The 15,387-nt window shown below is 39.1% G+C and overlaps 1 protein-coding gene across 1 annotated transcript; it reads left to right on the plus strand.

The window, feature by feature from the left end:
* The first annotated feature begins 9,443 nt into the window (after positions 1-9,443).
* Positions 9,444-14,984, plus strand: LOC113281974 (serine/threonine-protein kinase prpf4B-like). The gene is made up of 12 exons (XM_026530891.1): positions 9,444-9,929; positions 10,323-11,644; positions 11,736-11,911; positions 12,026-12,279; positions 12,371-12,439; positions 12,555-12,627; positions 12,788-12,944; positions 13,039-13,330; positions 13,500-13,614; positions 13,717-13,880; positions 14,104-14,178; positions 14,309-14,984. Exons 1-12 carry the CDS (start codon positions 9,585-9,587, stop codon positions 14,495-14,497), a joined length of 3,231 nt encoding a protein of 1,076 aa, XP_026386676.1. The 5' UTR covers positions 9,444-9,584; the 3' UTR covers positions 14,498-14,984.
* The last annotated feature ends 403 nt before the right edge of the window (positions 14,985-15,387 follow it).

Raw genomic sequence — 15,387 nt, forward strand, 5'->3', positions numbered from 1 at the left:
GCTCGTTGGATCTATTCAACTTTGTAAGACGTTTGCATCTTGTTATTATATTGTTTATATATGATCAGGTGAATTTAAGTTAGTTTGGTGTGCTTTTATAGGACCACAAGAAAGCCTTCCGTGTTTGCCGCCATCAACAAATGGATACATGGCCTTTGGAATGGGAGTGTGATGTTGTTCAAGCGACAGTCATAGCATCTGGGTTGTATCCCGTGATTGAAAACTATGTGGCCACTGATCAAGTGACGGCGAATTGCTTCTTAGAGAGGTTTTTTTCTTCAACTGATACCATGCATTTTCCTTTTGGCGAGATGACCATTATCCCTGAAGATGTCCAAAGAATATTAGGTCTAGGGATCCTTGGAAAAGTCGTTAAGGAAGGAGATCACAGTAAGAACATAAAATGGACCAAGATCTATCAGTTGACTAAAAAGTTGTTTGGTTGGGACGAGGCAACGACTAAAGCAAATATGTATGCATCAAAGAAGACCATGACAAAGACTATCAAAGTCGTCAAGCTCGGAGCTTTGTTTGGGAATACCATGGGCAGGGAATTGAATCGCGAACAAATTCAGCAAACTATCGCTGCTTATATGTTGTTCATCTTGGGCATCGCAATATTCCCTGACTTTAATGGTAACAAGGTGCATATGAACAACTTACAATACTTGTATCCCTTGGATAAGGTTCATGAGTATTCATGGGGCACTGCTTTCTTGGCACATTTTTTGGCGGAGATGCGTAGATCTTCTAAGGCGAAAACCTGTCAATTTAATGGGAATTTCACTGTATTACAGGTAATGTGAACTAGTTATTTTGCTTTCCAATTAGTTCTTTTCTTATACATTTCATTGGAACGATCTTTTATTGGCATAAGTGTGGGCTTATGAACACTTCCCAACATTGTTCAAGGAGTACAAATCTTTGGAGTTGACTTCTGGTTGGGAACCGTAACATCCTGTAGCTCGGAAATACCTTTTCGAAAATAATCTGAAGTCCAATAATAGAACTCGGTTACTCGCCATGAGAAAGGCTTTGGACTCTACCGCTGTCGAAGATGTTGTGTTTGACCCATATAGGAACGAAATAGGAGTTCACTTTGCAAGACATGCCAATGTAGCATTTTACAACGGACTATTTTTTAATCCAAAAGGATTTGTTATGCACAACCCTCTCCGTCTGATGCGCCAACTTGGGTACAAACAGATAAAGCTTACGGGTAAATCTAATCAGAAATTCTCTCATGACTTTCCTAAATGTCTAGCAGATGAACATCATACACTGGTAGTTTACAAACCTACTCATCTACTTGTACATTGGAATGAAAAGGAATAACAACAACTAGTGCTTAATAGGGTTGGTTGAGAATTGGCGGAAAACGGTTATGAGTCGGAACGAAACTTCCCCAGAGGTCATTTGAGGTACTCACATCCTTATATTGTACGCCGGCCACCGATGAAGTGCCTCCACAAGCAGATTCGCCTTCCACAACTTCAGATGAACTTAGTGTACCCGCACTTCAAAAGACCCTCACGTTGTTAGTACATAATTCTGGTTCACTTCCTATTATTTGATTATATATCTATAAACTTATAAAAGTTTACATACTAATGGAAAAATATGACAACAACGTTCGTGGCTAGGAAAATTGGGAAACTGGTTTAAGTGCAAGAACAAGAAAGGAGAGGTGCTGACCCAGGCGGAAATGAAGAATGTTGAGGAAAAGATAGACAAAATTGAAGATCCAAGTGCAAAGGCCTTGTAGAAGGAAACGAAGAAGAGGGTTCAAAAGAAACCAAGGACCGAGTAATCTAAGATGTTTGATAATGTTTCTTTTATAGTATTAGTTATGTCTTTGAACAATCTAGTGTGAGTTTATGTTTGTTTGTGTGTCTTGCTAAACTTTGGATATGGTTGTTTCAATTGTTGGTTTATGTTGATTTGATTTGTTGTTGTTTGATTTATTATGTTGGTTAACCTATGTCAAACATTACAGTTTTTTGTTGTTTTTTTAACACCGGCATGGTCGTAATTGTACCAACAAAGCCGGTACTCTGATTTTTTTTCAAACCGGAGGAAACTTAGATTTTCGACATGGATAGGATTTTTTAGACCATGCTGGTACTATTAATTTTTTGGAAACTGAGGCATCTGGGTAGAATTACGGCATCGATTGTAAATTTAATTTTAACGCCGACATTTATACTTATTTCTTTGTGTAATTTTGGTGCTATTCCGGCACTGATGGTATTTCGAATTCAAAGCCGGTACTAAAAAAACAAGTGCATTTCTATGCCGGGACTTATTCTCGGCATTGTAATGTTTGAATTTAATCATGCCGGCACCATCATAGAAATGTCAAATTATCGTTTAATGATTACAATTCAAACATCCAAAAAGCAAAAATTTGCGTACTAGTGAACCACACATATCAAAATTACTCATCATCACTTTCACATTTAAGAAGCTGAATTTCTCCCTTCTCTCGGGTAACTGATAGCTTCAAAGCATCCCAAAGTTGGTGGTTCTCCTCATACAATTTCATCCATTCCTCAAAGTGATTGGGGACTATATCCTTATTTTTTCTCATCGGACAAAGCGGTGGCAATGGACAATTTTCCTTTAGTTTCAAAATAATGAAATGATTTTCGTTCACAAATTCCAAAGCAATTGTTCTCTTTTTAAGAGATCCTTTGCATTTTTGCCACTTTGGTGTATAAGTTACTTGTTCGGTGGGGCCAAAATAATGAACAACACAGTTAAATGTATCCGCCACTAGATGCCCACAAACCGTCATTCTCATCCAATATTCGGTAGGAAGGAACTTCATCTCGTGCTCTGGCCCTAACACCCGAGCATACAAACCATTAAAATCTTCTTCATTATCTACCAATTGTTCATAAAAGCTCTTCTTTTTCATAAGTTGTTCGGCAATCCTCTATCTAGCGTATCGGCATGGTGTCATCCCTTTACTAACCGCTGTCTCAAAGATTCCTAATTGTTCGGTCACGGCATGATAGACACAATTTCCATTTCCATCGACATCATCCGTATATACAATATACTCGCGAATAACCTCGGGAAGTTGATGTACATAAGACTCTATTTTGGTATGGTAATCTCTATAAGTCTTACCTGTTTTCGAATCCTTATACATCTTCATATTACCAACTTTTAGCTTAAGTATATCCAATCCATCCTCTGCAATCTCTACATTTCCAATGTCTTCAGTATGTGACGGGAGTCCTTACTTCCTTGGCATTGGTCGCTTACCTTTGCTATCACTTATCTTGGGCGTGACTTCGGAATATTCAGCTTGATGTACTTGACTTGATGTAGGTTCCTTATTCGGCCTTTCATTTTTGATATGCAAAGCCGCCCCATCAACTATGAGTGTGACTTCGGAATGCTCACCTTGTTCAATCATTGTTGGTACCTTCCTAGGCCTACCCATTTTCTTTGTAACCTCTGCTACATCGACTCTAGGTGTGGCATCCGCTTTCTTGGATTGTTGTTTTTGTTCAATCGATGCGGGTACCTTCGTCGACCTACCTCTTTTCTTTGGAACAGGCACTTCATCAGCTTGTGGTGTGGATACTGAATCCGTCATTTGTTCTTGACTTGATAGCGGTAATTTCTTCGGCCTACCCCTTTTCTTTGGAACCGACACTTCATTGACTTATGATGTGGATACGGAATCCGTCATTTGTTCTTGACTTGATAGCGGTTCCTTCCTCGGCCTACCCCTTTTCTTTGGAACCGACGCTTCTGCGAACCTCGCTTCCGAAATCTCACTTCCGGTTGGATCTCGTTTCTTACTTGCTTGGAGTTCACATTCACGTTGACTCATTCCTTTTAATTCTTTTCGCCTTGTCGTTTTGGTTTGTAGCCTTCCGTTAGGATCTCCCTTTGTTGGTTCTTCACTGTGTGCTGTCCATGGACGAGTAATTAGCCTTTGTTGGCTCAACAAGACTTGTCGGCTAGCTGAGTTTCCATGTGAGTAAGCTTCAAAGAATTCCCTTGCTTCGGTCGTATCCCATGGGGATTGTCCGGGAGCTTCCGTAGGGGGAGGGTCGAAAGATAGTTGCTTCCAAAACGGATCGATAACCTCAATAGATATCACTTCTTCATACTTCACAAGCATATGACAACACGGAAACCCCAATGAAGACATGTCGGGACAAATACACACATCACCCGGTTTGCCGTAGTTTATCTCCTTTTGCATTTCTTTCATCATATGTTTTATTGCCCAATGAGAGACGTTGTATTCTATTCCTCGGAGCAACTGACCATGTTGAAGATATGAAGTCTTCCTTTCCATTGAGCTTTTCTCAAAAGCCTTCTTGATCCTATCGATATCACTCTTGAAGTATTGCTCCATTGCCTCGGTGACCGTAACCAAGTTTCCTTGGTTAGACTGGATAAGATCTTTAAATCTCCCATGAGCGGACTCCGCTATACTAGTTGCTTCATTCCCGTAGTGTCTATAACGGTTTTTCCATGCACGCAAAAAATTTTCCTTGTACTTATCCAACCATTGGTTCCAACAATACGAGACGGCACTTGGATACACTTTGTTCCAATTAGCAATAAACTTGTCCAAATTCTTTTCGTATGTATCCTCGGTAAGAGACCAATAAACTTTCTCCCAATTCTTTAGAAATTCCAACCACTTTTTATGATTTTCATCGTGTTATTTGTCCACTCGCTCTTTAATCTTTCATCTTCTTCTTTTTCGGGTGTTAGTTTCTTCTTGCGAACGTCTTCCTCTAGTTGAGTAATCATTCTCTTCTTAATATCCGCCTTAGAGGGTTCAAACAAAGCATGACAATGTTTTATCACATTTTGACCTATATGATACGTACATAGGAAATTTTGAGCATCCGGGAAGACGTCGGATATTGCATTCATTAATGCGTCATCGTTATCGGTTATGATGACCCTCAGAAGATGGTTTTCCCGGAAGAGTAATTTCAATTGTCGTAATGCCCAATTATAATTATGATCCCTTTAGTTCTCCATTAAACACCAAGCCATTGTGAATGATACCTTGTCCGATGTTTTCCCCACTATGTTGAACAACGACATATTGTATTTGTTTGTCTTATAGGTGCAATCCATCATAAGTACACCACAACATGTATGAGCCAATTGGGAAAGCAAAGGATGCGAAATGAATATTTGATGGGGTTTGTTGTCCGACCCTCTTTTAATAATACGGGTGTAGTTGTGATCCCAAGCTATCTTCTCAAATTCTTGCATAACGGTCCTACCTTCCCATTCCACCTTTCTAATAGTTGCTTGTGCACTATAAATTGTATTTAGAGAAGAAACGTTCGTATGATCCTTTTCCTTGAAACCTCTGAGAATCACTCTTGGTTTGATACATGCTTTATTCATTCTCTTTACATCCTCAAATTCATGAGGTTTTATCTTCGCAACTAGGGAGTGACCAACAAAATCTTTCGGATCCTGGTGGTTATGGCGGCCAAACCACACCGTACAATCCCACTCCTTGCCTTTTAGATAGAACACAAGATTAAATGGGCAGTTATCCTTCCTCGTATGAGTCTTGTATACCCTATTAGTCTTCTTCGGATATACATAATCTTTTCTCTTGTGTTCTTCTTCTTCTTCTTGTATTCCCCACTTCGCTCGCAAGCCATCTCAAAACGATTGCTTGAACCTTGGGTATTCCTCACCAAAACACACATGTGCTTAAGAGCCGTCTCTTTAGCCCAAGCAATTGCTTCGTCTTTATCTGTTATTCCCTGCATAACGACAAACACGGGAGAGTATAAGGTTCTTTATAAACAATCCCCACGTACAGTTCAAAAAATTGGGTGAAAAGTATTCTTTGGTAACATAACAGAGGCATTTTATAGTATTCGGGCGTATCCGGACCAAGCGGTTTGGAATTTGTTGGACCAATATATGTCACCATTTAAGGAATGAATGGAAAGAAATTAAAATTAGTTCTAAATAAAATTTAATTACGATGCTGGATACTAGTTCCGGCATGCTCCGCTAACGTTCCAACATACGAAATTCTAAACAACCAACGCCGGAAACCAGTACCGGCATTCTCGAATAATGTTCTGGCATTCTCGTTACATAAGGTTCCAAATCGGAACAGATTGCCGGTCTGGTCGATAATTTATAAACCACGCAGGTATTTAACTTCAAATTTCTTTATATTCTGGATGTTTTTCTTGTGGTACCGGCATAATACAATCAATGCCGGAAGAGGAGGTGCCGTCATGCTCGTTACATAAAGTTACAAGCCGGAACCAACTGCCGGTTTGGTCGATAATTTATAGACCACGCCGGCATTGAACTTCAAATTTATTTAACTCTGGATGTTTTTCTTGTGGTACCGGCATGGTAAAGTTAGGAGTGAACCATGCCGGTAGAATATTCGGTGGTAGGTAAAAAGTAAAATACGTGTCAGTATGAAATTTTTGGTTGAACACCACGCCGACAAAGTTTTCAAAATGGGGGATATTGTCAGCCGACATGGTATTCATACTATTTCTATGCCGGCACAAAGCTTTTTCAGAGAAAAAAATGGCGGATGCAAAGGAAAAAATCAAATTTTTAACAGACTAGCACCTGTACCTGAGTATTGTAAGTGACTGTATGTTGAACTTGTTTACTTTCTTGGGTTGGTTCTTCAAAAAACACTTCATGCTCACAAAAATCATGATCCAAGGGTGTTGGTTCATCATATAATTCCAATTGTGAGTTGTTGTCATCAGCTGGAGATTGAAGATATGCTTCTTGTTGTAGTTGAGCTAAAGATTCAGCAGCAACAATTCTATCTTCACAATCATCCTCTATTTTCAACAAAAAAAGTTCCCTCTCAAATATTTTTTCCATTCTTCTACTCTCACCTCACTCACCCAAATTCAAATAAAAATACACACTAATATCATTTAACAAATACTTAAGATTTTTACTAATTTTAGTTAACCACTAAACCTGATTAGTGAGGGGTAGATTAGGAATTAAAAAAATAATTAGATAAGGGGTGACCCTGATTTGATATTTGGATCCAGTTTTTGTCTTTTTCCTTTATCCCTCAATTAGTTTTGATATTCCCAATTGCGCGTTCTTTTATTAGTCCCCCAAATATGCCAAGATATACCAAGATCGCCCTCAACTACGCTAAGACTTTATATTAGATATCCATTGTGCGTATTTTTCCAGATATTTATTTATTTATCGAAGAAAAACGAACAAACAACTAAGTTTTATTCCGAGTTGGTCCTACACTCCTACTCGATCAAGTCCAAAGTCTGAAAAACGGGTTATAGGTCAGGTCATCGCCTATGCCCGTGACCGTCGTAACGCGATTTGATAGGTGTGAGCACGTTTCGGGCTAAAAACCCGTTGTTTAGGAAAAAAACACGTTTTTTTTTCAAAATAAATAAATAACAGGTGTGAAAATGAAAATATTTTTCTAATATTGAATTAATCATTATACAAAGCTTTTGGTTGGTAACCTAGCAACAAGCTGGGCTCCAACACCTTTTTGAATAACAACGCCTAATCTATGAAAAATAAAGCTACCAAAACCACTACTAGCGTCGTTACTAACTAAACAATTCTTCAGGCGCTTGAAAAAACACAAAGTATCCTCACCCAACTCTCCTAGAGTAGAGAAAGCCAAAACACTCAATCCATGGCCATGTGAAATACACTTGTCCAAGTATTTAGAGTGTTTACGTGAAACCGCATTAGATATAGCTTTCCCTGGGACGAAAGAGCGAATTCCATCACCTACGAAGGGCGAAACACCAGTGACATCCATACAAACATCCTTTCCGTCTTCCCAGTTAAGCACAAGAATATCAGCAGGTTTCAGCTCTTTGTCATCATTCGTCAGAAATCCCAAAGAAACTTCCTTACGAGCAGGAACACTAGCTTTGAAGCAAATGTCGACGACTACATCACGAACAATATCATGTCGAAACTTGGGGCCTATATCCTTAGCACAATGAAGTGCATGATCACCAAAGATGTCCATGGTTTTATTATAACTTGGGCACAAGCCATTCTCAAGAAACAATGGGATACCAAGACGATAGCAAAGTACAGCTCTAAAATGTCTAGGTCCAAGGCACTGATTAAGCCCAATGATGGGTACAGCCATTAAATAATCTTGTGCATGCTTCATACGGTTGCACTGCCACAGGATGGAATCTCTTGCGGACATAGAAAATTGGTCTGGGATTTGCTTCTTAACTGTATCAAAATAAGTGACTGCCAGGGAGTGCATGGATGGGGGGGCAGTATCATCGACACAGTATGTAGAAGGCAAGCCACATACCTGAGCAAAATTCTGTAGTGCAAACTGATAAGCAGAGCCTTTTTCAGTTGAGAATGAATTACCAAGGATCACCTTTTGTACCGAAGTCGTCTGACACTGAGAAGCAAGGTAACAATAGGCGCTAGTGTCAGCCATGGTGTAAATGCCAAGTCCACCATCTTTGATGGGCAAGGTAGATAGTCGCTGCTGTAGAGGACCAAACCCCGCACCATCACCAGTGATGAGAAGTCTCAAGTACTTAAGTAAGTGATCATCAAAAAGGGCAGTGGCAGATTGTAAGGCTGCAGGATTGGTAGTACGCATTGCAAAATACAATCTAGAAACTCCAGTGCAATTGCGGAGTAATAGCATCTCACTTTGAGGGTCTTTGAGTTTCTTGATAGCAAACATCAATTGAACAGTCTTATTCACCCTGCTCAACATCATATCACCGATAAAGTTCAAATCCAGACTCACCGGTCCACCCAATAGTTTAACACCATTAGAAGGTCTACCAATATCAGCGGGGAAAACTCCGTCAGCTGTGCTTCTGGGGTCAGTAGAAGGCCAAAAGACTTCGGTTTTCTTTACATTGGTATGGGTCTAGATGACGGTTTTAACATGCGTAAAAACTGTTATAATGGGTCTAGATGACGGTGTTACTAAGATTTTTGTTTTTATTTGTTTATTAATTTATTATTTTTAATTTTTTATTTTAAAAATAACAAAGGGCGAAAAATACTTTCATATTCTTTTTTTCTTTTAAATAACGGGTATAACGGGTGTGAAAACAGAAAAAACGGTATAAAAGACTTATATTAAAATGTTATTTAGAAGAAAAAACATGAAAATCAACATCAAAAAAACGTTATCACATGCGTAAAAACGGTTATAACATATATAATTAAGGTCGTTTCTTCCTATTTATCGGCGTTATTTAAACGCGCATTCGGAGATCCTCACGGGCCCGCTTTTTTTTTTTATTTTTTTTATCAGATATACAGGCATAGTCTTTTTTTTTTTATTTTTTTTATCAGATATACAGGCATAGTCGGCACCAAAGTATATATACGTATAATATCATCCGACTCAAATAAACTCAAATAAACAACTCGTACATAAAGAGATAGGACGGAATACTTTCTAGAGAAAACGTAAACACAGTATACCCAATCAGAAAGCATCCGAAAATTCCCTCCCGCTTTCTATTCCTTTCCCTCTTTCTGCCCAAACCCTAACCCTAGAATTCTGAAAACTCTCTGCAATTTCCATGGCTGGAGACGAACAAGATGTTCGTAAAAAACACCGTAGATCTTCTGAAGATGGATTAGAAGAAGATTCGAAGCGAAGGAAACACAGTCACCGTAAGAGTAGCCATCGCCACCACCACCGTCATCATCGACATCGTAGTAGTAAACATGACATTGATAAAGAAGATGTCGAGTATCTTGTATCTCAAAATCTTCCTGTTGTTGATGATAAAGAGGAAGGTGAAATTCTAGACGAGGAAGCTGAGGAAGGTGTTTTTGATGGGAAGAAAAAATTGGATTCTGATGTTGAATCTGGTGAAATTGATCCTCAGGAACGTGTTGAGAAACTTGATGATCGACATCTGGTAATAACTTTCCCTTTTATCGGCTTGTTTCTTTCATTCGTTTTATTTTGAGTTCTATTTAAAACCCTAATTTTGTTGATTTTGTGTATTTTCTTGTGTGTCCGATCAGAAAATAGATATAAAAATACTCCCTTTTATACCTTTTGCAATCCGTGATATTTGAATCGCATTAGCTAGTAAGGCAAGCATGGGATTGCTAATTGCTAGTTAAGTCAAACCAAGATTACTCTGTGATGCAATTGCAGGCTAAAGTTTAGATAGGCAAGTTATGAAGAGTGATGCCGTATAATAATTTCGTAAGACCTGCTTACAAGCTTATAGAACTTAATATTGATATGCACTTTATAGTCTTTGAGTTGATTTTAATTGCATATGTCATTGTTAATTTTTCAGGGGACCAGTGACGCACACAAACTTTCTGATGAAAAGGCAAAGGAAATTAGGCGTAATTGCAATGGGTTTTTGGAGCATGGTGAATCAGCAATTGACAGGCACAAAACTGATGGGAGTGTGGGAAAGAGTGTGGATGATGAAATTGATACTCAACAGGATTCAAGGATTGTAATAGTTGAGCACAGGGAGAAAAAAGTGAAAAGGCGAAGCGATGACTCGTTTTCCAGATATGGGTCCCCAGATCGTGTCAATGGTTATAAAGAAGACACATCCAATGCTGGTGATAAGAAGAGCCATAGAGGATCAAGGTCTGCAAAAAATGGTTCCACAAAGGACAGGCATGCTGAATCAGATGTTAGGAAAAGTCGTGGAAGGTCGAGATCTCCCGTCACTAGAGAAGAAGCTGACTCAAGAAAATACAGGAAAGTAGATGATAACTATATTAGTACTGAACATGTTAGGGATTCTGAAGACGATAACTCATTGACTTTGAAGAGACATTCAGATTCAGTTGATGGTGAAAGAAATGGTTTAGAGAGTGTGGAAAAGTCTGTTTCTCCCGGAAGCAACAAGTACAAATCTGTTGTACACTCTCCATCTTATGATAATTACCATGACGAGGCCCATGTCAGGAGCAGATCGGTGTCCCATGATCATTTTGAAGATACCAGTGGCCGAGTTAAGCTGCGTGATTCACCAGAGAAGGCTAAAGATGAATCTGACCATGAAAGAGTAGGTAGACATGGTAGAGAGGACAGGCCTAGGAATAGAGAACGGAGTAGTAGTTATTCTAGACACAGTGGACGGGAGAAGAGGCATGGCAGCGGAGACATCCAAGAGAAGGATAGAAATAGTAGCCAAGACGTACGCGAGAAGGATAGACATGGTAGACGAGACATGCGCGAGAAGGATAGACATGGTAGCAGAGACATCCGCGAAAAGGATAGACATGGTAGCCGAGACATCCGCGAAAAGGATAGACATGGTAGCCGAGACATCCGTGACAGGGAAAGGCATGGCAGTAGGGAAACTCGAGAGAGGGACAGAGGGAGGGAGAGGGAGAGGTATGACAGTCAGGTGGCTCGTGATAGGGACAGAAGTAGGGACAGAGGAAGAGAGTGGGAAGGACAAAGGCTGAGAGATACAGAGAGGGGTAAAGATATTGATAAAGACAAGGACAGGGGCAGGGATAGGAACAGGGAAATAGAAAGTAGTAGAGATGGTTATAAGGATATTAGGCGTACAAGACATGACGAATCAGAAGATCACCATGAAAGAACAAGATTAAAAGGTTCTGAGGTCGGTGAAGAGAATCTACAAAGGTACAATTCCTCTTATTTAATTGTGATAATTTATCTATAAAGCCGCCGCGAAATACTGTCATACAAATTGTATTGTCTTTATGTGTTTCAGGGATTCAGAGAAGCAAGAAAATGATGAGGAAATTGAACTGAAACTTCCTGAGCAAGAAGAGGAAGACATTGCCAGAATTAAGGAGGAAAGCAGAAAAAGAAGGCAAGCGATTTTGGAAAAATATAAAAAACAGCAGTTACAACAGGTTCAGCCTCAATCTGAAGTCCCAGAAAAAGGTAGCTTCACTTTAGCGTCACTGTAATTATGAATTTCTATATATGTATTTAGAAGCATATTTTGTTGGTATCTGGTTCATATTCGTCTCTTATATTTTATGTACCTTGAACCAGAGCCAAAGGCTTCTCTTCATACAGACAAGCTTCCAGAACAGTCTTCTCTACCTGCAAAAAACCTTCCAGAACAGTCTTCTCTGACGAAGACGGCCATTAGTCTTGTTCTTAAACTTCCGAGGAGTACGAATGATGGCTCAGATGCTGATGGTGCTGACCCAATATTTTCAGTAGGAAAATCGCCTGCACAGAATGGAACATTAGTTTCTGAGAAGACTCAAGGTGCTGGGGGACTGGGTGATGGCACTCCGAAGGTTAGCAAAATTGTTCACGACTCCGTGTCCCTTGGGTGCTGTAATATGTGGAAACAAAACTAATTTTATGTATTTTTAAAAATGTTTGCAGAGTGAGAGATCAACAGACATGTTCAGTGATGACATTTTTGGAGAATCGCCTGCTGGGGGTCGTAAAATGGTAACATATTATTTTCCTCGTATTATTTTTGGAGAATGGAACATTATTTTCCTCATGTTTCTTCCGGTATTGCAGTAAAAAAGCATTCTGTTCATTTGGTTTCCTGTCTTTGCAGGGGAAAGGAGATGGTTTGCAAGTGGAAAGAAGTGGCCTTAATGATAATTGGGATGATGCGGAGGGATATTACAGTAAGTATACTAGTATATGATCAACTCTTCCTTTTTTGGGTCTTTATTTTTCTAGATTCGAGTTTGGTTGTTGGTTTTCCATTTTTATAAGCACATGTTTTATTCTTGCAATATTATGTGCTTTATTTTTGTCCTGATGGTTAGGACATGATCCCTACAGGTTATCGATTTGGGGAAATACTCGATAGCAGATACGAGGTCATCGCTGCTCATGGCAAGGGTGTTTTCTCCACTGTTGTTCGCGCGAAAGATCTGAAGGCTGGGAAGGATGATCCTGAAGAAGTTGCCATAAAGATTATACGTAATAATGACACTATGTAAGTTTTATATGGTTTTCTTCAGAAAGGAAATCATGCTTTCAAAATTTTCCGATTGTCTGAAATATTGTTGTAATTTGCTCTTTATGAATAGGTACAAGGCTGGTCAAGAAGAATTGATTATACTGAAGAAGCTAGCTGGAGCAGATCCAGAGGACAGACGGCACTGTGTCCGATTTCTCTCAAGTTTCAAGTTTAGGAGTCATCTTTGTCTAGTTTTCGAATCACTCCATATGAATCTTCGTGAGGTTTTAAAGAAGTTTGGTCGTAATATTGGCCTTAAGCTGACTGCTGTGAGGGCTTACGCCAAACAGTTATTTATCGCGCTGAAGCATCTAAGAAATTGTGGCGTTCTTCATAGTGATATAAAGCCAGACAATATGCTGGTAGGTTAGCTTGCCTTCCCTTTTTCTTGGCGTGTGAAGGCTCTGATATTTTAAAATTGCTACTGTGCTTGTATCCTAGCAGCCTTTATCTGTTTACTTCCATTCAGGTAGTTTTGTAGTTTTTTTGTTTCTTTTCGATTAGTGTTCTCATGTGCTGGTTTATTTTCAGGTTAACGAGGCTAAGAATGTACTAAAACTTTGTGATTTCGGTAATGCTATGTTTGCTGGGAAGAATGAAATCACACCATATCTAGTCAGCCGTTTCTACCGTGCCCCTGAAATAAGTGAGTTTCATCTTTGTATTCCGCAGTAGAAAAGTACTTCTGTTTGCTACATCCCTGAGGTTCTTTATTACGTGCTTACATTTATTTATTTTTCTCTTGCAGTTCTTGGTTTGTCTTATGATCATCCCATGGATATCTGGTCAGTTGGGTGCTGTTTGTATGAGCTTTACTCTGGGAAGGTCCTTTTTCCTGGGCCATCAAACAATGACATGCTTCGGCTCCACATGGAATTGAAGGGACCTTTTCCAAAAAAGATGCTTCGAAAGGTTTGTTCTCATATTTGTTCATCCTTAATGAAACTAATATTTTCTTCTGATTGGGGAGCTTGAATCTGTGAGAACGGCATACCCTTCATTTTAGGATTATCTGCATCTTGATTCGTTTAATATAGCTGAATTGAATTTATTTTTTGGTTAGATATGCCATAACCTTCCATGTTCACTTCCAACAGTATTTGCTCATATAATTTTGTTATTACTCTTCTTCTAGGGAGCTTTCACCGATCAACATTTCGATCAGGATTTGAATTTCCATGCCACAGAAGAGGATCCTGTTACGAAAAAGGTGAACATTAATTTCCTGCATATTGAGCAATTGCTAATGAGTCCTTCGCTTCAGATGATAGAGTTACATGCAATTAAAGAGAACATAACACATGCAATCATCGATTGAGGCTTATGATTTGTTTTTGTAGGCAATAAAGAGGCTACTTGTTAACATTAGGCCAAAGGATATGGGCACAGTTATTACAGGGTCGCCTGGTGAGGATACGAAGATGTTAGCCAATTTCAGGGATTTACTGGAGAGAATATTTGTATTGGATCCAGACAAGAGGATGACGGTAGCTCAAGCATTGGCTCATCCCTTTATCTCGGGCAAGTGACAAAGACAGCTGGTTTTCTGACTCCAGACTGCTGTCGAGTTACATACATGTACATTATCATCTTGATTTTATATTTAGTTCTCTAATCAATGGGAATTTATTTGTCTTTGTCTTTGCTGCTCTGGCTCAATCACTGGACATGTTATTGCCGTGGAATAAGAGCGAGAAAGATGATCTGGAGACCTTCTCCTCGGCGGTTCTTTCAGTGGGGGGTGTTCTGTTTCTATTGTAAGACAACTCGCCGAAGGCGATTTTATCTCTTGTAACATTCTAGGTGATGGCCTTTATGTAGATTTGCAGTTTTCTTGTTTTATTTACTGTTTTTTCTTCTCTTTTCGTTTGGGGTTTATTTACTTCAGTTTGAACTTGAGCTCCTGCAAGTTATGCAGGTGTTAATGCATTAGAAAATCCGTAATTTGGCATTCAGTGATGCTGGATATATATGACATCTTAGACAATTGGTTCAATATTTTTTGCTTTACTGGGATGTGGTGTACTTCCTTTATATATTTTTGTCTGCATTAATGTTTCTTTGGGTTCTGGAGAGTCTAATTATATCTTTCATTCAGGGTTTCTTCCAGCTATGAGGCAACCAGTTCAGTGCTTTATAGATGCTTAGAAGGCAACCAAAAGAAGGTACCCTGGTTTGCTTATTGGGCAACTTACTGTGTCACCCTTAAAGTATATGACAAATTGACATGTCTCAACTGCTTAACTTTTGTAGTATATAATGTAGGATTTTTCTGAGGCTTTTTACTTCAAATGATTTCCCTCTAGAGATTGTGGTTGTCATTTGGTTCAGGAATGGCTATATGTTTAGTTTGTATTTCTTTTTTTTGTAAAGTATGCAGTAAAATGATCGCCAAATCGTAATGCATTTAGTTAGATTT

The sequence above is a fragment of the Papaver somniferum genome, chromosome 5, assembly GCF_003573695.1.
Source record: "Papaver somniferum cultivar HN1 chromosome 5, ASM357369v1, whole genome shotgun sequence".
Taxonomy (NCBI): domain Eukaryota; kingdom Viridiplantae; phylum Streptophyta; class Magnoliopsida; order Ranunculales; family Papaveraceae; genus Papaver; species Papaver somniferum.

Coding starts and splice junctions, on each gene's coding strand:
- LOC113281974 (XM_026530891.1), top strand. CDS start 9,585: ATGGCTGGAGACGAACAAGATGTTCGTAAAAAACACCGTAGATCTTCT. Junction 12,628..12,787: donor TGATGCGGAGGGATATTACA/GTAAGTATACTA, acceptor TGATCCCTACAG/GTTATCGATTTGGGGAAATA. Junction 13,881..14,103: donor CAAAAAAGATGCTTCGAAAG/GTTTGTTCTCAT, acceptor CTCTTCTTCTAG/GGAGCTTTCACCGATCAACA.